Genomic DNA, 22,927 nt, shown 5'->3' with positions numbered 1-22,927 from the left:
GAGGAGGGAGAGAGAGAGAGAGAGAGAGAGAGAGAGAGAGAGAGAGAGAGAGAGAGAGAGAGAGAGAGAGAGAGAGAGAGAGAGAGAGGGGGGCGTATGAGTGAGGGAGAGGGTGTGAGACAGATGGGAGTGACAGAAAAAGAGGGAAGGAAGAAAGACTCAGTTAAACAGTGATAAAGTGAGGGAGGAGTTGAGGGAAATAAAGAGAGGGAGAGTGTGTAAAGAGGAGGACATGCAGCGTAAAGAGGGAGTGGAGCAAGAGAATGAGGGAGGGGTAGAAAGAGAGGGAGGGGAGTGTTGGTGTGTGTGTGAGACAGAAAGTTGGGGGAGGAGGGGAGAGCTTTGAGGAAATATTAGCCGCTCGTTCACTACTAGAACGTCTGTCTGACACACACACACACACACACACACACACAGCTGGAGCCAGGAACAACGGTAAGAGCAGCAGCCCGTTTCTTGACCTCAGGGTCAGAGGTTAGGGTTCACGTTGGGGCGGAGAGGTGAAGCTGAGATTTGTAGGATAGGGGGATAGTGGAGAAGGGGGGGGGGGGCGGGGGTCAGGAAAAGACACAGGAAGTAACAGAGAAATAGAATGAGTGTTCCTTCTCCACTCTCCTCCTTCTCTCCCTTTCTCTCTCCTGAGGAGCCTGAAACCAAAGCAATGGAAAGAGTGAGAGAAAGAGAAAGTAAGAATCGAGGATTGAGAGGGGGAAAGAACTCAGCCTTGGAACACATTTGTCTGACTGTTTTCCATCTTAAAAAGCATGTTTTTATGGGGGGGCTAAGTCTTTAAACAGAACACGCTGTCTTCTCCTGAGTGGTTGGTGTCTTGTTACATGTTGTTTAACACAGTGATTATGTTTGTACCTTAGGCTCTTTGTCCATATGGCCACCAGGTTGTTTGATCATTCTTGTCTAAAAGGTTCTTGTTGGGAAGTTAGAGAAGTCAGATGTTAAGATACGCTTGTTCACTGTGATGCCTTCTTGGGGTTGTTGTTGTTGTTGTTGTTGTGGATGACGTTGTTGTTTTTGCTGTTGTTGTTGCTGTTGTTGTTGTTGTTGATGATGATAATTATGATGATGATGATGACTAGAAGGGTTATAATAATAGTTAGAGGCATAAAGTAGCTGCAGGAGATGATGATGATGATGATGATGATGGTAAGGATGAAGACGAGGGCTACATGATTGATATTGACATCATTACCCTGCTAGTCCTGTGTGTTCAGTGACCCTCTCCAGTCCCCCTGTGACCCTCTCCAGTCCCCCTGTGACGCCCTCCAGTCCCCCTGTGACCCTCTCCAGTCCCCCTGTGACCCTCTCCAGTCCCCCTGTGATGCCCTCCAGTCCCCCTGTAATGCCCTCCAGTCCCCCTGTGACCCTCTCCAGTCCCCCTGTGATGCCCTCCAGTCCCCCTGTGACCCTCTCCAGTCCCCCTGTAATGCCCTCCAGTCCCCCTGTGACCCTCTCCAGTCCCCCTGTGACCCTCTCCAGTCCCCCTGTAATGTCCTCCAGTCCCCCCTGTGATGCCCCCAGTCCCCCTGTGACCCTCTCCAGTCCCCCTGTGACCCTCTCCAGTCCCCCTGTAATGTCCTCCAGTCCCCCTGTAATGCCCTCCAGTCCCCCTGTGACCCTCTCCAGTCCCCCTGTAATGTCCTCCAGTCCCCCTGTGATGCCCCCAGTCCCCCTGTGACCCTCTCCAACCCCCCTGTGACCCTCTCCAGTCCCCCTGTCACCCTCTCCAGTCCCCCTGTAATGCTTTCCAGTCACCCAGTGACAGACATTGTTTGGGTGTCTGAGTGACATCACCCACCTGCGCGTCATTGTCCAGGGGTTTGTGCTGTATTACCTCCTGGCACTGCCCTGCTGCACTGCCCCATTGTGGCTCTCTGTTGTCGCTCTGAATGTCCCCTCCGGGCTATTGTACCTCTCACCTGGTGACCTCCAAATCCCCGCCAGCCAATGGAGACGCATCAATTATGCAGTAGCCACAACCAGTGCCAGGGTCATAACATCCTCCAGGGAGAGACTAAAGGGGCCTTCCTGACCTGCATCACACTGACAGCCTGACCAGGTCAACACCTAAAACTGACCCCAACCTTAACCTTAACCCTAACCCTAACCCTAACCTGAACCCTAACCCTAACCCTACCCCAACCCTAACCTTAACCAAACCCTTAACCCAAAACTTAACCAAAATCTTGTGTGTGTGTCATAGTGATGATTGACAAGGCGGTGCTGCTGCAGTCAAAGGGACTCGGCAAAGAGCTTTTATAATGCTGTCTATCAAAAAAGGGTCAATCAAAATGTCACGGTTTTATCAGGTAAGCCGAGAGGGGCCACTCACACTGGCTTTGTGGTCTGAGAGGTCAGGTGAATTATTCATCGCTCGATTGTTTGGGGCTTTTGTATGCTCTGTGTGCGCTCTGTGCCCTGGTCAAAAGGAGTGTGCTGTTTAAGTTCCTCACACGTAAAAGGCTGTGTCATCTGGTAACCTTGGCTGGCTGCTTTTCCTCCTCTCCTCCTCTGCTCTCCTCCTCTCTGTTCCTCCTCCCCATTCCTCCTCTCCTCTCTTCTTCTCCTATCCAGGCCCTTTCAGCTCAGGTCAGTTCATAGGGTTCCTATGCAGGTCTGGAAAGTCTGGAATAAAATATTGTCCATTTCCAGACCTGGAAAAGTTTGGAAAAGGCAAACATAGTCTGGAAATAAATCTGTGATTCCAGGCCTACAGTATGCCACATTTGTGCCAGAAGAGATCAGAATTGTATTCAATATTGTTTCAATATTTTTTCCAGCCAGATCTTTTTTGCTGCATTAAGTTTTACAGAGGTCACGCAACACACATGCATGTTTGACAGATGTTCCGAAACACAAACACACAAATCAACTAAACGGTCTGGACAAGTCTGGAATTTTGAAATGGAAAAGTGTAGGAATCCTGAGTTCAGTAAACCGGTTTCCTGGAACACAGATTCAGTCTAATCCTAGACTAAATCACATTTTCAATGGGGATTCTCCATTGAAAATGCTTTTCAGTCTAGGACTAAGCATAATCTGTGTCCGGGGGGACAATTTTTCCCCGAAGGGCAATTTGAGTGCAGCATAAAGTTAAAATTCAGAAATGTCAGTTTTAGACAGTGCAGTAAGGTTAACACACTTTAGCCTAAACAACAGCTATTGCCTTGGGGATGAAAGAGTGTTGAAAGAGCCTGGAGCATTAGCAGTCTTTCTCTGTGCCGGCACCTGATGGCAGCAGGTAGTGTAGAACTAGATAGATAGGTAGAGGAAATAAGACAAGGAAAGGAAGATTTGTAGTTTGATGCTTTTTCAAATAAAGTCTCGATGAAGACATGATATTGGGGATATGTCTGTTAAAGTCCTCATTTTATAACATGATATCTTGATGATCACTTTTGATGTGTCATAATTTTGTTGGATATCGAGTCCAGTTCTTGATATCAAAGACAGCTCTACGATATCAAATTAAGATGCATGATATCAAAGTCATCATTAATAGAGAACAAAAACGATTTTCTGGTAGTTTATGAAATGGGCTTCAGATTCTTTTTTTTTTTGGTGATTTCAATGATGTCTGGTGACTATTTTTAGTTAATCGACAGAAATAAAATTTCAGATGGGGGGATTTTCTTTGTCAGTGACACAATGTTCACAGATTGGTTCTTCCTCATTCTCACTAGATCTCATTTTCAAAATGCTCTCATCATTAAGGTTGGAACTCGAGATGCTGCGCACGCAACTCTGGTATTTGCATCATTATTGTAGTCCAGTGATCAGCGTAAGAAAGGACATCTGACCTGAGACAAGTGCTTAGTCCCACGTCCCCTCTATTCTCTGTTAGTGTACAAACTATTAAATGGTTTCTCGTCAGAGTTGCAAACAATACACTGGCAGACTTGATTATGATACAATACTGTATGGTCATTATAGCAGATTATTTTGTCCGAAGCAATTTGCAGCCAGATAATTTTATCCAAAGCAATTTGCAGCCAACAGATAGCAATAATAACTATAAGCCTAATGAATGTACTTGTACAGTATAGCAATAGTCTGACAGACTGAACTGTATATATTCAGTATACGTGGCCTAAACAGGAATCAAACCCACAATGATGGTGTTGCAAGCACCATGCTCCAATCAACTGTCACTGGAACCACATGTGCCGTGTCACCCCCCCAGCCTCCCCCTCAGTCCGACACCACAGCTCCTGTATGCACACAGCTTCTTGTGGCCATTTAAATTCCACTGTGTGTCACAGAAAGTGTCACTTATTCTGTGTAACGATGACCCAGATCCACCAGTGTCAGTCACCATTGTCTCCCATAGCCACTCTCACACTTCCAGTTCTCCTTTTCACTCAGCTCATTTGAGCTAAAAAGTGAAAGTGAATGAACGGTAGCCTCGAGATTGAGGCTGTGTACTGTTCTCTAACTAAGCTACTGACCCGAACAACTGATTTCTGATCAGCTCTCCTCATCTCAGGGCTAAACCTGAACTATTTGAAGCGTTACAACAGAGCTGTCTGTGAACCATTTCTGTGCACCAGACTAAGCTGCTTCTCTGTATCTTTCTGGCTTCAGTTTGACGATGATGAAATACTAGTGCATTACACGTCAACAGTTGAGCGTTGAGTGGCGCAACAAGACATAAAAGAAGACTATTGCGTCATCTACATCCCTGTTGGGTCAAACCAAGTGCATTTAATTATGAGTTTAGTTCTCGTGAAAAGAGGAGTCGTCGCATCTTCCCTTGTTGTCTGCTGTGCTCGATTAATATAGTTTATCAGTGTGACCAGATTTGACCACAAGAACGAGAAGTTAGCCATTTTAAACCAACAGCACAAGCCCTGAATGTACACTAAGAGTATCTTTAGTTTCACAGCAGACACGCAGACAGTGTTTTCTAGGGGAGGCTGGTGGAGGTAGAAATCAGAGGATGGGCCCATTGTAATGCATGGAACGGAATAAGGAATGGTATTGAAGTACGTGTAACAGAATGAGGAATGGTATCAAACCCATGTGTTTGATACCATTCCTGATTCCATTCCATGCATTACAATGAGCGCCCGTCCTCCGATTTCTACCTCCACTAACCTCCCCTGGTGTGTTCATGTGCTGTATTGTAACTTGACAAGGACCATGCCAGTCGAAACATTGTTTTTGTATCACTAAAGCTTTATTGAATAGTTGGCAAACAGAGAGCAGCCATTACATTCTTTCTATGGTCGCCATGTTTGCTCATATTGTCATGGTTTACTAATTTATTGCAGGGCATCGTTTGAACATTTCTTGAAAAAATCTATTCCCATCTCTGGGATTAGGCCTGAAAAGAATTTACAGTAAGTGATGTTTTGTCCTTTGTGTCATTTGGCTTTTCCTGCAATTGTTAGTGATATCAACAGCTAATCAAGCTTTTGTCGCTACAGTTTTCAGTGAAATGTTGCCATACTTGGTCTTAAAAAATAAAGAGAGAGAGAGAGAGAGAGAGAGAGGGGGGGGGGGGGGGAGGGAGAGAGAGAGAAAGAGAGAGGGAGAGAGAGAGAGAGAGAGAGAGTGTGTGTACTTTAGGTGTAACACTGCCATATATCCTGTAGCTATCGTGACTTCCTTGTGACCTTAACACCTTGCCACTGTGCATGACTGGCCACTTCAGTCTCCTAGGAGCCCCGTAGTCTGGTGGTTTAACACTGAGGTAAGCATGACTGGCCACCTCAGTCTATTCAACCTGTAGTCTGGTGGTTAAGCATTGCCCATTACATTATGTAAATTACTGTAGCGGTTAACACTGAGGTTACAGAGGCTGTAAAGCAGCCAGATGTAGGGGAGACGCGTGGGGGAGACCTCCCTGTCTAGGGAGCTGTATAGGTTAGTTGTTGAGCCAGACACCTTATCCTCCCAACCCCTGTTCTAACAGCCTCAGACGGCCAGACAGATGTACTGGAGGCAGACAGATGCAGGGCTTTCTGCATCTTCCATTTCTATTTCCATTCAGCTGTTTGAACATCCAACACTTGAAATGCACAGTAGGGTGGAGTTAACAAGCTCGCAAACTCCTCCACAATTCCCAACAATCTTCAAACAGCTGTCACTCAAATCTCAAATATTTTTACTGAACTATTGTATCAACATAAGGCCTTGGTTTAACACTAGAATATCAGATGAATGAGTGTTTCCTGTTTTTCCTACTGTAATGCAGAGATGTTTGTACTACATTCACATACTGTCCAGTAACAGGTCAGCTAATTATAGTTTGTATGGTCAGACTGGCTGATAACAGAAATCCATGTTGACTGTAGGGGTACTTTCCTATAACAGCTCTTCACCCTCCAACCCAACCCAAACACACACACACACACACACACACACACACACATGCGCACGGTCAACTCACACACTCGCACACGCACATACATGCAGACGCACACACACACACACACACACACACACACACACACACACACACACACACACACACACACACACACACACAAACACACACAAAGGGCCTAGTGTGTGTGTGATTAGGTAGACTGGCAGCAGGTCCAAAGGCAGGCTTCGACAGGCAGGCCCCCCTCTCCCAGACACACATGGGAGACTTGTTGAAAAAGGTTCTCTCTATCTGCTGAAAAACAAGACTGGGTTTTCACAATGCTGCAGTGTTTGGTAGTGAGACTAGAGACCATTGATTCAACAGGACAGCCATTGACTCTGGGCTGATGTGACCCTGTGACCTCTCCCCCAGCAGAGCCCAGGTTACAGTGACACCAGGATGTTGTTACTCACTTCAGTGGGCTTCAATCAACAGTTGTTCATCACTGAACTGTGGCTGCGGATTCAAATGTCACTAGAGTTTAACCCAAAAAATACTTACAGTACTGTATCTTAAAATAACTATCTCACACTCTCACATACACGCACACGCACACACACAAACACACGCGCGCACACACACACGCGCGCACACACACACACACGCACACACACACGCACACACACACACACACACACACGCACACACACACACGCACACACACACACGCACACACATGTATATAATATTTGGTGTTTGCCAATGTAATGGTAGTTTAGTTAATTAGCAGTGTGTTGCTGGAGGTCAGAGTTGGAGTAGGCCTTCTGTAGCTAAGTTTGGTTTGGCTTGTCCTGGCTTGGTCTGGTTTGGTTTGGCATGTTTTGCCTTGCTTCTGCTGATGTTTAGTTTCACACTAGGCCATTCCTGTGTTACTCTCCACGGGGGATGATGTCATCACCCAAACATGTACAGATACGTACCAACAGATACTGTGAAGGGGGAGGGGTGTGTGTGTGTGTGTGTGTGTGTGTGTGTGTATGTGTGTGTGTGTGTGTGTGTGTGTGTGTGTGTGTGTGTGTGTTGTGGAGGGGGATGGGGTACATAAGACATAGTGTAGTAGAGGTGCTTTTTAATGGATTAAATGATAGTGTTGAGGAGGAGGAGGAAGAGGAAGAGGAGTATGGATGAGTCATTGCTTGTTTCTTGCTTCTCATAGTTGTCTCTTCCTCCGGTTTGCTTGTCTTCCTGTGGTGAAGGTGGGTTAAGGTGGGTGCAGACTGTCTCTAACCACAAGGTCAAGACATGGCCTACTTCCAAACCCACACTCCCTCTTTATTCTTTCTTTCTCTCTCTCTCTCCCTCTCTCTCTCTCGTTAACGTGGGTTCACACTTTCACTAACTACATAGTGAAGACATGGCCTACTTCCCGCCCTTCTTTATTCTCTCTCTCTCTCTCTCTCTCTCTCTCTCTCTCTCTCTCTCTCTCTCTTTCTCTCTATCTATCTTTCCCTCTCTTTGTCTCTCTGTCTTTCTTACACACACACACACACACACACACACTTCTCACCCCATCAGCAGCTATATGCTCTTTCTGCGGTTCTGTTCTAGCTGTCAGTGATGGAAAACGTGAGAGATTCAGTGTGTGTCTCTGTGTGTGTGTGTGTGTGTGTGTGTGTGTGTGTGTGTGTGTGTGTGTGTGTGTGTGTGTGTCTTTGTGTGTGTCTTTTACATACTTAACATTTAAAGTTAACATTTGACATTTAGAATGAACAGTTCATTAGACCCCTATGATGGGTGTAATGACCTGATCACTCTAAATGACTAACAGACCTTCTGTTAACATTTTATTTATGTGGACTTTTAAAGAGCCGGGGAGTGGGTGTGGTGTGTGAATATGACTCTCTGCTCATATCTTTAATGATGTGTTTTGTTTGGCTGTGTACACTGATGGAAAATGTACTGTGGAGTCATTTTAGCAGGCTGTATATTTGTCTTCAGTAGCCTTTTTAAACACAGTAGGTTGACTATTTGAGCTTGTTTTATTTGGTGTGCTTTAGTCAGTGAATAGATACATGTTTAAAGGTCAAGGTAAAAGACCAAATGAAAATAACAGTTTCTCCCTTGTTACGAGGTGTGTGTGTGTGTGTGTGTGTGTGTGTGTGTGTGTGTGTATGTGTGTGACTCCTAAAACACATTCTTAAACACACACATGTGGTTACTAAAAATAGAACCAGCGTCACCATGGAAATCAGTCCTAAGGGGCGGGATCCAAAAACGGCTGCTTCCTGTCTTAGAATGCTACAACAGCAGCCCCCACCCATCACCCAACAGACACACACATGCACACATGCACGTATACAAACACAGACACACACACACACACACACACACACACACACACACACACACACACACACACACACATAGACACAAACACACACACACACACACAGACACTTACTACCTCCCGCTCTACAGCAAAACATGTGGCAAGTTTAAACAAGTTTAATCCAATCTGCAACAATTTACAGGGCTTATAAAACAGGCAAACTGAACTTTCCATTCTCTGCAACATAAAACCATGTTGTAAAGGTATGTGTATATGGGTGTTTGAGAGAGAGAGAGAGAGAGAGAGAGAGAGAGAAAGAAAGAAAATATAGAGATAGAGAGTAAGCGTATGTTATGGTTGATAACATCTATGTGGCTTTGGATGGAGGTGAACAGGAGGACGCAGCATTAGGCGGGCATCTGACAGGATGTTCGGAAGGGTGAGTGATGGGCCGGGGAGGCTGGTGGAGGTAGAAATCAGAGGACGGGTTCAATGTAATGCATGAAATGGAATGAGGAATGGTATCAAACACACGTGTGATTGATACCATTCCCCATTCCATTCCATGCAATTACAATGAGCCCGTCCTCCGATTTCTGATTCCACCAGCCTCCCCTGATTTGTTCAAAGCAGGGGCTGGGTGGGTGAATGGGTGGCTGCACTGGAACACCTCCCTCTGAGTCATGGGGAAGATGTGAGAGGCTGAGAGGCTGATGCAAACCCAGAGTAAGAACCAGACTGAGAATGAAAGTCAAGGACAGCCAGGCACTCATACCAACGTAACCTGGAGGCAGATGTGTTAGACACAGTCAGGGTAAGAGGGTAAGAGCCAGGCCAAATTGTTAAAAACGAAGCGACACACATAGGCAGATTTTTATGCCTGCATATATGACACACATACACACGCGCACACACACACACACACACACACACACACACACACACACACACACACACACGCACACACACACCACACACACACACACACACACACACGCACGCACGCGCGCACACACACATGCACACGCACACGCACACGCACACGCACACACACACACACACACACACACACACACACACACACACACACAGACACACACACATACAGACTCACACACACACACCACACACACCACACACACATACACACGTTAAAGACATCATAAACACACAGACGTAGGTCGCTGGTACCGTTTGTCTCACAGCCAAACTTCTAATGGGCACTGAAGACCTAATAGGGCACTGTATGGAAAATTATTTAACAGCAATGAAATGGCATGGTACTGCCCTGTACTGCATAGTTGTTGGATTAGTTCTGACATGTAATGGTTTGGGGAACACGCCTATGAAAATTCGGTTTACCTTTCTCCATTCAGGATCATCAAACCATTGACATTTGGGTTACTAACCTATTGGCTACTAGGTTTCTAAGTGTGACCAGTGCTGGTTGTTTTGAGCTCAAGAGATATTGCGTGAAGACACCTTGTTTTCTTTGCACAGACAGATACCATGGATAGGTAGCAACAAGAAGAGGCGCAGAAGATGTCGTTCTTTGGGTTGGACTGTGCAAAAAAGAAAGAGAGAGGTAAGTGTTTCTTTCCCTCCTCTTTTCTGTTGTCTTTTCTTTACCGTCTTCTCTTCTCATCCGCTCCTTTGTGAGGTTATTCTGTCAGATCAGGGTAGAGTTGATTACGACAGTATAAGTGACCTCTGACCTCTGTCTCTCTCTGTCTTGGTTTCCTGCATCTCCTCCAGAGTTGGAGAGGAAGCTCAGAGCGAACGACAGAGAGTATAACCTCTCCTTCAAGTATGCGGTGAGTTGACTGTGTGTGTGTGTGTGTGTGTGTGTGTGTGTGTGTGTGTGTGTGTGTGTGTGTGTGTGTGTGTGTGTGTGTGTGTGTGTGTGTGGGAGACATGCATGTTTTTCCACTGTGCTTAAAATGTATACAGTACTCTATATACCCCCCACCCCCCACCCCATCCCCCCATCTACAAGCGGGGGGGAGGGCGTGTTTATGTAGTGTAATACTGTAATACGGTATACTTCCTTTACACTATATTATTAGTGTATGGTTATCATCAGGAAGCTGGACGTGTGCCAGAGGCCAGAGTCAAGGGGGGTCTGGTCTGCCTGTCCCACTTAGTGTGCTATTTCTACATGAGCTGCTTTACCAGCAGTACTGATAAAAAAAAAACTGAGATACCAAATAGGCCTTCCTGACCAGCATTCCACTGACAGCCCGAACTAGGTAAAAACCTAAAACTGACCCTAACTGTAACCAAACCCTTAACTCTAACCATAACTGTAACCCGTAACCGTAATCAAATTTTAACCACTTCGGAAATTCAACATGGGTTTGTGGGTCAGGCGTGTGCCCTTGGTTGTGCCCAATTGCATGGACAGGACAAGCACATTAGTTAGCTCACATTAGCATTAGCTTATAGCAGCGCATTCGCTGTTCTGTATCTTCATAAGACAAGGAAATGTCAGTATCATCATTGTTTATTCTTGGACTCCGATGATATGGAGATGAGTCACTGTGTTCGCCCGCTGCGTTCAAAGACTTGAGGTAATCCAGACGACTATAGTTTTCTTAGCTTGATGATGAACAGAAACACAGTGAAGTTTACTGGGGTCATCTCTCCACAGCTGGCTCTGGGCTTCCACACCCACCCACACCCTAACCCTCCAGGAGAGAGTGAGAGAGAGAGAGAGAGAGAGAGAGAGAGAGAGAGAGTGAGAGAGAGGGAGGGATGAGGGAGGGAGGGAGGGAGAGAAAAAGAGAGAGAGAGGTTATGGAAAAAGGCACACATTGACAGTTAAGAGGTGTGGGGTTACAGAAACTCAACAGAGAGAGAGAGAGAGAGAGACTCAGATGACATACAGTAAACATCCTCCTTTCTATTTGAAGGCTGTTGTTAAACCACAACCTGTTAGTTTAATTCTGACTAGTCTAAAACCTTTAAGACCATGTTACCATCCGCCTGGTCTTTCTTCAGCTCTAATGCAAGGGAATATAGCCCACAACTAATTATCCATGTTCTCTAATAGGGAAATGTGAAAAAGTACCGTGTTAAACAACTTTGTTAGAACACTAGTATGACGTAAATAGAGGCCTCATTTTTTTTTTTAAGTTCCTCACCATTCAAACTAAGCAAACCCGACATAAATTACTATTTCTAGCAAATTCTAAGCTTTGTTTATGACTGAACGACTGCACTGAGGTGAGCTGATAAAGGCTTATAGTATATCATTGTTACCTGTCACTTTACGATGTGTGTGTGTGTGTGTGTGTGTGTGTGTGTGTGTGTGTGTGTGTGTGTGTGTGTGTGTGTGTGTGTGTGTGTGTGTGTGTGTGTGTGGGTGTGTGTGTGTGTGAGTGTGAGAGAGAGAGAGAGAGAGAGAGAGAGAGAGAGAGAGAGAGTGCGTCAAATAGGGGCCATAATGTGATGTTATCTTTTCTGTTTTGAATATCCGTTAGTTCAGGCATGTGAAGATACATATTTGTTCAAGCCTGATGAATAGATTCACCCAGCTGTGCATGTCTGTATTGATACGGATGCAAAGAGACATATTTCCATAAAAAGGGCTATAAACGCTTTATAAACCTCTATAACTCATACAGGAGGCTTATACAGTATATTCTCTGAAATACACTCTACTTTTATGAAGCATTGTCTGTGCTTTCGTCTGAAGCTAGCTGCTTAATGTAGATATCATGACATGTCATTTATTTACCTGGATGTATGTCTTGTTAAGTGCTTGAACAGTTACATTCAGTGTATTGCTGAAGAACACAGATGCTGTATAATTACTTGTATTTCCATAAACATAAGTCTGGGGAAAGGAACCAATGTTCCAGTTCAGAAACTATTACTCATCAATCAACTGTGTTTGACCTATTCAATATCTCAGTACAAATAACTGCTCTATCTACTTTAGTTGGAGGATGTAGGAGATCACAGATCTGCTGAAGAAAAGAAGAATCTCTGCCGCTTAAACTGCTCTGTTGTCTTGTCCTGTCAAGCGCAGTGTTGGGATGGAAAAACACGTTGGATTTATTCCCTCCGCCTTTCCAAATTTAACCTTAAAATCTGGTTAAGCTAATCCAGCAATTCTGACTGAATGATCACTGCTGTTTATTTGAGGTGGAGGACACTGGGGATTCTGAGAGAGTCAGAGAGTTTTGGTTCTCACTTTGAGATAGATTTGAGACAATGCTTTTGATTCTATGTGTCCATTGATGCAAATTATAATGGTATTTTATAATTATTTATAATTTTATAATTCCAAAAAACTAATTCTCCATCCCTCCCTCTCTCCCTCTCTTGTTCCTGTCATTCCTCCCTCCTCCCAGACCAACGCCATTAATACCTCCAAGTACAACCTGTTCACCTTCCTGCCCCTCAACCTCTTTGAGCAGTTCCAGAGGATCGCCAATGCTTACTTCCTCTTTCTACTCATCCTCCAGGTCAGGGCAACACACACATGCACACACACATGCACACACACATGCACACACACATGCACGTATGTACGCACACATACACACACATGCCCCCATACGCATGCACACACGCGCCCACACACACACACACACACACACACACACACACACACTCACACACACACACACACACACACACAGACACACACACACACACACACACACAGACACACACACACACACACACACACACGCGCACACACACACACACACACACACACACACACACACACACACACACACACACACACCTTACATACAGTGCAGTTCATTTTGCTGCGATTACTAGACTGAAACTGCGTCAAGTGCATTAAGATTGAGGAAGTGAGTCATGCAGCACAGGAAGTTGCCTCATTGACCTCTTAACAAAGTCTCATTGTAATACAGAAGTTTTCACACACAGTATCTGAACCAGAGGGAGAGATATAATAAATAAATAAATAAATAAATAAATAAATATAATAATAACAATAATATAATAATAACTATAACTATAACTATAACTATAACTATATAATAGATGTAAACATAATATATGAAGAACCTCATGACCTCAACCCTGCTTTCAATGTCTGTATGTTCAAAAGTGTATGTTTTCTTGATAAACGTTTGCCAATACGAATGCTGAATGTTTTGCTCAGCAATAGGTTTGAACAGTATCATTACTTCACTGCATGTAATCTTATTCCGGCATACTACCGCGCCTATTGATAATAGTTTGATAAATGTTGTGTTGTCTTATCATTCCTATGAATCATTCACTTGCATGCAACCTCTTCCCCGTTCTGGTAACTGAACCTTCCTGTTGTATGAATGTGATGTCGTGGCAACGTTACAGGAGGGTTTGATGAGTCCTGTGTTGTCCTGCTGTAGGTGATCCCGGAGATCTCCTCCCTGTCCTGGTTCACCACGGTGGTCCCCCTGGTCCTAGTGCTGTCTGTGACGGCAGCCAAAGACGCCACCGACGACCTGGTGAGTATGAGGAGAGCATCGCCTGATCTCTCACCCCTGACCCCTCACCCCTCACCCCTGACCTTTGGTTCAGCCCCTGACACGCACACAGGCACACCTGTGGAAAAAAGAAGGGGTCACGCTCTGCCAACAAACCAATGTTGAATTCTCGAATTAGTTAACATTTGGTAAAGGTTAGAGTTAAGGTTTAAGGCCTACGGCTAGGCTTAAGGGTTTGGTTAAGGTTGGGGTTAGGGTCAGTGGAGGCTGGTGGAGGTACAAATCAAAGGACGGGGTCACCTCTACCTCCACCGGCCTCCACTGGGTCAGTCTCACCCCACACACCTGTGCCTCACTCATACGAGCCTATTTCAATCCATCTGCACTACCCTATAAGAAACTCACCTCTCACACCCTCAACATTGTCCTTGTGTTTCCACAGTTGGAAAATGGAGCGGTTGGTATCAGTGAAAGCAGTGTAGGGAGATATGCTATTGTTTGGTGTGTTTGTGTACGAAGCAGGTTCAAGGGAGGTCAGAGATTAGACTATTGTGGGTTTGTTAGTGTGATTGTGTGTCACTCCTCACAGCCATCAGGTGACTTGTCCTCCCGCCTGCCTCTTATCCGCAAGGAAGGTGCTGCGTTGTCATGGTGACTGTTGCCGTGTGTCATTGTTTCGGGACCTGTTTTCTGTTTTTTATTTACCTCCTCCGCTCCAACTCCTGAAGCACACGCCTAGAGTTAAAACGCTTTATTTCAGGTTGTTGTTCTCCCTTTCTTCCTTCTCTCTCTCCCCCCTTCTCTCCCTCATCTTTGCCTGTCTCTCTATCTCCCTTTCTCTCTCACACACACTCTCTTACACTCTCTCTCTATCTCTCTCTCTCTCTCTCTCTCTCTCTCTCTCTCTCTTACACTCTCTCTCTCTCTCTCTCTCTCTCTCTCTCTCTCTCTCTCTCTCTCTCTCTCTCTCTCTCTTTCTCTCTTCTCTCTGCTGTTTGTGAGTGCATGTCTGCGTTCCTCTGGGTGTGATGTACTTGTTGTGGCTTATTCTGAAGTCTGTGTAAGTTTTGCTTATCAGGAAGATGGATAAATCACCAGTATAGACTAACTCTATGTTTCATGTTATAAAACTGAGGCATACTCCCAATGGGTTGGTCCAGTACAGTACATTCACCACAGAGGGAGGAGGAAGATGAGTGCAGTACTTAATAATAACTGAAATCCTCTCCCACCAACTCCTACTTTCGCTTCCCTCATAGTCTTGAATGTTTACCATCAGGAAACCATCGCTTGTGTCATAAACTGACCAAACATTGTTAAATCACTCAGTTTTCACTGGGTTTGTTTTGTTCCCTTCGCTACAGTACTTTCTGACCCAAGACAGTTTTTCCAAAACAATAAAAGGAAATTGATAATAAAGTAATGATGTTTAAATTTTTAACCAACAAGGTCAAACCAGCATGCCTTCTGGCGAGGGCCCCGCAGAGCGGATGGGCAACCTGATGCCAAACCACTCTGGGAAATGTGATGTCATGGGTTAGACATTACCCAAAGTGGCAGAACAAGAGGCTTTTTGTTCGCTGGGGTGGAGACACTGACCTTTCTGCATCGCCACCACCCATTGGTTGCTTTAGTGAGATCATTAGATTTTAGCCTGTCATGATTGGCTCCTGCAGAACGGATGGTGCGATGAGTGTTGGGCGGTTGAGAGACTCCAGACCAAGAACAAACATTTGGTTAACCTTTGACCTTTGATAACTCTCCTTTGTCAATACAGTACTTAGAGATGGAAAAAGGAAGTGTCTGGGAAGCAACAGGGAAGCATAATTATTAATTTAACTGGAATTTCCTGGAAAATCTGTAATAGCTTAATCACTTTGATAGCCAGTAAAATCATTCAATCAACATGAAAATCACTCATTTATTGGGAATGAATGGGAACTACATGAACTAGCTGTAAAATTCCCTTAGACAATGAAAAATGGACGGCACTCCAATGAACTATTGCATGGACGCCTTGTGGACGCCTCCGCTGTGAAAGTCCCTCTGTGGTTAGAGTTAGGGTTAGCATTTCACATGGTTAGAGTTAGGGTTAGCATTTCACATGGTTGTGAAGCTGTGAATGTCATGTGTCAGTGGGTTACAGGGTGTGAATCCTGTATGTGAGTGTTGCTGACGTGTGTGTGTGTGTGTGTGTGTGTAGTCTCTTCAACATAGGCCTACATCTGAATAGTTTAATTCCAAACACTATATCCACCACTGTCAAACATATTTCCTTTGCAATAAAACCATTGCCATCCCAAAATAAAACCCTTTATATACAGCAATTGAAAGGATAAGTAGCCATTTTATTTGTTGACAAAAACATTTTCATCCTGTGTGTTTTTGCAGAACCGCCATAGGAGTGACAACCAAGTAAACAACCGCAAGGTCAAAGTGCTCATCGATGGAGAGTGAGTTCACCACTTCTTCTGCTGTATGACTGGGCTCCTAGTAGTCAATCTTGAACAAGAAGAACACCAGTTTACATCTTGGAATGTGGTCATTTTTACACCCCCAAGACAACACACACACACACTGCACACCCCCAAGGGACAGCAATATTCAGCACCCCTGTAGCAATTTAGGGGTTAAGTGCCTTGCATACCTTTGATATGATGCCAGCAACCTTCCAGTCACCAGCTCACCTCCAGCAGTGGGGATCGAACCAGTGACCTACCGATCGCTCGCCAGCCTGTCTAACCTCTAGGCTACCTGTCTCTAGGCTACAATTGTGGTCTATTGATCTATCTGTAGCAGGGTTGCTGTGTGTTTGTGTGTGTGTGTGTGTGTGTGTGTGTGTGTGTGTGTGTGTGTGTGTGTGTGTGTGTGTGTGTGTGTGTGTGTGTGTGATTGTGCGTGTGCACGTGCTTGTCAGAAATTGACAATCAGGCATCATGCCCTCTTTTCAGAAGTGTTCTACTCTCAGCCACAGGAAGCAGCTGCAGGGTGACAGGAAGTGCTTGTTTTCTTCCTGTTGACCTGATCCCTGCCCACTAATAGAGCCACAACATCTGAGTCAAACAGACCATACACACAGATCTTGTACTGTTGTGTGTCTATTCCTCTGAAGCTACTGGTTATTTTTAGTCTTATGGAGTTTCCTGATTGTCCTCAAACAAAAGAGGGAGGATGCCTACTTACACATATCATGCAGACCACGCACGCAGGCACACACGCACACATGCACACACACACACACACACACACACACACACACACACACACACACACACACACACACACACACACACACTCACACACACACACACACACACACACACACACACACACACACACACACACACCTACATACACACACACACACACCTACATACACACACACACCTACACACACCAGACAATTTCTGTGATTGACGCTTGGTTCTCCCTATTTCTGTTTGTGTGTTATAGACTTAGGAGTGAGAAATGGATGGACGTTCAAGTGGGCGACATCATCAAACTGGAGAACAACCAGTTTGTCACGGTGAGAGAACTGGCACCTCTATTGTCAGAACACATTCGTCTGGTTCAAGAATCAGTCATGGATACAGTAGGCCTATCAATAATATCAGTAGGTATTGGTATGAACCCCGATTCTGAATTGGAATATCTCTCTCTCTGTGATTCCAGGCAGATCTGCTGCTGCTCACTAGCAGTGAACCACTCAACCTGGTGTACATTGAGACCGCTGAACTGGACGGGTCAGTTTGTGTGTGTGTGTGTGTGTGTGTGTGTGTGTGTGTGTGTGTGTGTGTGTGTGTGTGTGTGTGTGTGTGTGTGTGTGTCTGCATGATACTTTGGAGGATAACATTAGAGAAAGGATACAGTATGTGGAGCAATGGTCATATCCTAATCCTCTTCTTCCTCCTCCTCATCCTCTTCTTCCTCCTCCTCCTCCTCTCCTCTCTACCCCCTGCTCTCAGTGAGACCAATCTGAAGGTGAAGCAGGCTCTGACTGTCACAGGAGACATGGGGGACAGCAGTGACAACCTGGCTGCCTTCAATGGTGAGTAGTCAGTAGTCACTGCAGGACGTTGCAATACTTCAAAGGTGGTGGCACTTTCAGCACATATACATATAAATATAAAATATAATGCAAATTAAAATGAAATAAATTAAAGCATAATGCCATGTTCCAACCCTTTAATTGATTATCTATGATTAAAGTTTAGGTCAACGCCCTTTGTCAAATAAGAACACATTTATGGTGTGATTGCGTCATCTGCATGCTTTCTGAATCCCTGTCCATGCCTATCCATCTAACCCTTATCCTATGCTTACCCATCTAATTCTGTATCTCCTCTCCTCTCCTCTCCTCTCCTCTCCTCTCCTCTCCTCTCCTCTCCAGGCGAGGTGCGATGTGAACCGCCCAACAACCGGCTTGACCGCTTCACAGGAACCCTGACGTTCGCTGGACAGAAGTACTCCCTGGACAATGACAAGATCCTGCTGCGAGGCTGCACCCTGCGGAACACTGACTGGTGCTTCGGATTGGTCCTGTTCGGAGGTGAGAGGTCAGGGTTCACGGGTCAGATTGACTGACCAGATGTAGTATTAATTTCATCACCTACTGTATACAATTCATCACTGTTTGGCTTGGGTGGGAGTGACCAATAAGGAAGGAAGTGTCCATGTCATGTGTTTCCTACCTAGAAAGTGAAGGATTGTATTGATTAAATCAACAGTACACTACACATGTAGGCCCTCTGTTGGCAAGCACAGGAACTACACTTCAATGATACATACTGTACACCGCCATAACAGAGTTACTGTAATAATAATAAGTAATTTGTACAATATAGTGTATATACAGTAGATATACTGCAAGTTACCTGTAAGCTCTAAACCAGTGATACTCAATCCTGGTCCTGGAGAGCAGCAGTGGGTCCAGATTGAACTAATGAACAATCTTCAAAACCTTGATGAACTGAATCAGGTGTGTCACTGTTGAGCTGGGACAAAAAGCCTGCAGAACTGCAGCTCTCCAGGACCAGGAGTGAGGGTCAATGCCCTAAAGCATCGCTAGCTGAATAATAATAATCAGTATCTGCATAGATATTAACAACAATTCCTGCTGTGGTCCAGGTCCCGAGACCAAGCTGATGCAAAACTGTGGTAAGACCACGTTCAAGAGGACCAGCATCGACCGCCTGATGAACGTTCTTGTGCTCTGTGTGAGTCAACCAGCTCTAATGTTTTTTAATCAAAGACACTAGAGGGTGCCTTCTCTAGCGATATATATCTCTATGATTTCATCTATTCAAGTTAATGAGTTTTTTTGTACTAGGAGAAAATCAGGCCTGCTAGCTGGCCGTCTTAACCACATCAGTCTTTGCTAATCTGCTGTGGTTTATCTGTCTGTATCAACCGTTAACATTCCTCACGTCTGTGTTTACGTCTCTGTAATCACTTGTTGACACTGGGGCGAATCCAGAGACTAGAGATCCGCTTGCATAACTCTTGGCTCAAATATCTCATTGACGTCAATGCAAGACTTAAGAGAAAAACATGCACTGATTTTGTATATGTTTAATATGTTTTGTGTCTTAGAAAATAAAAACACAGAGCCCTTGTTGACCTGTTTCTCTGGCGTCCTCTGCAGATATTTGGGTTCCTGGCCTTCATGTGCATCATCCTGGCCTTCGGTAATGGCATCTGGGAGATGTGGGAGGGGTCAGAGTTCACTGTCTTCCTGCCCAGACAGGAGGGAGCGGACGCTGCCTTCTCAGGCTTCCTCACCTTCTGGTCCTACGTCATCATCCTCAACACAGTGGTGCCCATCTCCCTCTATGTCAGGTATGTGTGTGTGTGTGTGTGTGTGTGTGTGTGTGTGTGTGTGTGTGTGTGTGTGTGTGTGTGCGTGCGTGTGTGCATGTGTGTCTGTGTGCGTGCGTGTGTGTGTGTGTGTGTGTATGCGTGCGTGTATGTGTGTGTGTGTGTGTGTGTGTGTGTGTGTGTGTGAGAGAGAGAGAGAAAGCGAGAGAAAGAAAGAAAGAAAAAAAGAAAGAAAGAAAGAATAAAGAGGGAGGGTGGGTTTGGAAGTAGGCCATGTCTTGACCTTGTGGTTAGAGACAGTCTGCACCCACCTTAACCCACCTTCACCACAGGAAGACAAGCAAACAGAGACAACACTTTCACAGCAAGAATCAACCAATGACTCATCCATACTCCTCTTCTTCCTCATTGATATCATTTGATCCTTTAAAAAGCAGCTTTACTATGTCTTATGTACAACGAGAGAGAGAGAGAGAGAGAGAGAGAGAGAGATGTATCATGTGTAATCTTTCTGTCATTAGTTTGCTTAGTACTCGGCATGTGTCTGTCTTGTTTAAGCCATTATGTATCTGTTTGTTGACATTTCCCCTCTCCGTGTGGCAGTGTGGAGTTCATTCGTCTGGGGAACAGCTTCTACATCGACTGGGACAGGAAGATGTACCACTCCCGCAGTGACACCCCTGCCGAGGCGCGGACCACCACCCTCAATGAGGAGCTAGGTCAGATCAAATACATCTTCAGTGACAAGACGGGCACCCTCACACAGAACATCATGACCTTCAACAAGTGCTCCATCAGTGGGAAGAGCTATGGTGAGGTTTATAATACACACACACACACACACACACACACACACACACACACACACACACACACACACACACACACACAGACACACACACACACACACACACACACACCCACACACACATGCTGACACACACAGATGCATGCTGACACATACAGATACACACACACACACACACACACACACACACACAGCCTCATTAATCACTCCTCCATGCTGTGTCTTGTTTGTTCTCCAGGGGATGTGTTTGACTACACTGGCCAGAGACAGGATGTCAATGAGGTGAGTATACAGCCCTGTGGACCAGAGGAGGCTGGTGGAGGTAGAAATCAGAGGACAGGCTCATTGTAATGCATGGAAGGGAATGAGGAATGGTATCAAACACACAAGCACATACACCTACTATTCCTTATTCCATTCCATGCATTACTGTGAGCCCGATTTCTACCTCCACCAGCATCCAATGCTGTGGATATACCTTTAACTTAGCTTCAGCTGGTTTGATAAACTGTGATTCTGAGACTACGCTAATCACCCATTTGATGCTAAACACCCATCTCTCTCCTTCTCTCTCTCTCTCCCCCAGCACACAGAGAGGGTGGACTTCTCCTATAACCCCCTGGCTGACCCCCGCTTCTCCTTCCACGACCACTCCCTGGTGGAGGCGGTGAAGCTGGAGATCGTGGAGATCCAAGCCTTCTTCAGGCTGCTGGCGCTCTGTCACACTGTCATGGCTGAGGAGAAGAACGAGGGTGAGAAGTAGGAGTGTGTGTGTGTGTGTGTGTGTGTGTGTGTGTGTGTGTGTGTGTGTGTGTGTGAGAGAGAGAGAGAGAGAGAGGGAGAGAGAGAGAGAGAATATATATGTGTGTGTGTGTGCGCACGTGCGCGCGTGCATGCGTGTGTGCGTGTGTGAAAAAGGTGAGGTGGTGTGTGTCAGAATGAGAGAGAGGCCCACTTCCTCTAACAACTGGACATGACATCACTCCCTCAGGTGAGCTGCTGTACCAGGCCCAGTCTCCGGACGAGGGCGCCCTGGTTACCGCGGCGAGGAACTTTGGCTTTGTCTTCCGCTCCCGTACTCCGGAGAGTGTCACTATCGTAGAGATGGGGATACAAAGAAGCTACGAGCTCCTGGCCCTTCTGGACTTCAACAATGTCCGCAAGAGGATGTCTGTCATCGGTAAACACCCCTTTTGAAACACTCACAATGGAAGGCTTGTGTGTAACGCACGCGTACAGTAAATCGAAAAGATTGTAAGAAAGTTATGCACAAAGAATCCAAGTTAGGATTTAGCTGTGTGTTACGGTATATTGATCCTGTTCAATCTTTTGACCCTGTGTGTGTGTGTGTGTGTGTGTGTGTGTGTGTGTGACAGTGAGGAACCCAGAGGGGAAGCTGTCTCTCTACTGTAAAGGTGCAGACACCATCATCTATGAGAGACTACACCAGTCATGTAGCAAGCTGATGGATGTCACCACCGAACACCTCAACGTGAGTGTGTCCTGATGTATGTGAGAGGAACTGAGAGAGAGAGAGAGAGAGAGAGAGAGAGAGAGAGACTGTGTGTGTATGTGTGTGTGTGTGTGTGTGTGTGTGTGTGTGTGTGTGTGTGTGTGTAAGAGAGAGAGAGAACACACTTAAAAAAACACTTAAAACAAGTGTGTGTGTGTGTGTGTGTGTGTGTGTGTGTGTGTGTGTGTGTGTGTGTGTGTGTGTGCGTGTGCTTGTGTGTGTGTGTTCTTCTCCGTAGGAGTTTGCCGGTGAGGGCCTGCGGACCTTGGCTCTGGCCTATAAGGACATAGATGAGGAATACTTCAGCCAATGGAGACAGCGCCACCATGAGGCCAGTACGGACATGGAGGACCGCGAGAAGCAGCTTGACCTGCTGTATGAGGAGATAGAGAAAGATCTGCTGGTATGAGAGCGTTAAACTCTGAACCAGGGTCAGATTTAGACCTGATGGTTGTAGGGAGAGGGATTTAAATTTACTCAAAGCTTTTAAAGGCATCAAAAGGCCTGCTGGTTTCAGCTTTGTCTGTGTCTGGACCAATCTCGTTTCATCTTTATGGTTTTTGTTTAAACTGTTAATCTATCAGTCTAACTCCTATGTCTGAACCTAAATTTAGGTTTTAATGTTTCTGTCTGTCCCTGTGTGTGTGTGTGTGTGTGTGTGTGTGTGTGTGTG

General features: G+C 45.5%; 1 protein-coding gene across 2 annotated transcripts in view; it reads left to right on the top strand.

Annotated features, from left to right (window-relative positions):
- Positions 1 to 380: 380 nt before the first annotated feature.
- Positions 381 to 22,927, top strand: part of atp8b5a (ATPase phospholipid transporting 8B5a) — a 30,092-nt gene continuing 7,545 nt past the window's right edge. Inside the window, exons 1-18 of one of the 2 annotated variants that reach the window (XM_083673057.1) lie at positions 381 to 435; positions 10,158 to 10,242; positions 10,413 to 10,471; positions 13,016 to 13,129; positions 14,039 to 14,137; positions 16,508 to 16,569; positions 17,570 to 17,642; positions 17,789 to 17,859; positions 18,082 to 18,164; positions 18,507 to 18,665; positions 19,244 to 19,332; positions 19,761 to 19,954; positions 20,537 to 20,745; positions 20,980 to 21,023; positions 21,328 to 21,493; positions 21,733 to 21,921; positions 22,118 to 22,233; positions 22,493 to 22,657. In XM_083673057.1, the coding sequence (XP_083529183.1) occupies positions 10,200 to 10,242; positions 10,413 to 10,471; positions 13,016 to 13,129; positions 14,039 to 14,137; positions 16,508 to 16,569; positions 17,570 to 17,642; positions 17,789 to 17,859; positions 18,082 to 18,164; positions 18,507 to 18,665; positions 19,244 to 19,332; positions 19,761 to 19,954; positions 20,537 to 20,745; positions 20,980 to 21,023; positions 21,328 to 21,493; positions 21,733 to 21,921; positions 22,118 to 22,233; positions 22,493 to 22,657 (1,935 nt within the window). In that variant the 5' untranslated portion in view covers positions 381 to 435; positions 10,158 to 10,199. The remainder of the gene's footprint in view (positions 436 to 10,157; positions 10,243 to 10,412; positions 10,472 to 13,015; positions 13,130 to 14,038; positions 14,138 to 16,507; positions 16,570 to 17,569; positions 17,643 to 17,788; positions 17,860 to 18,081; positions 18,165 to 18,506; positions 18,666 to 19,243; positions 19,333 to 19,760; positions 19,955 to 20,536; positions 20,746 to 20,979; positions 21,024 to 21,327; positions 21,494 to 21,732; positions 21,922 to 22,117; positions 22,234 to 22,492; positions 22,658 to 22,927) is intronic. The other variant, XM_083673058.1, reaches the window with a different exon arrangement.

Source organism: Argentina silus (assembly GCF_951799395.1).
Source record: "Argentina silus genome assembly, chromosome: 7".
Taxonomy (NCBI): domain Eukaryota; kingdom Metazoa; phylum Chordata; class Actinopteri; order Argentiniformes; family Argentinidae; genus Argentina; species Argentina silus.
This window is presented reverse-complemented; position numbering and strand designations above follow the sequence as displayed.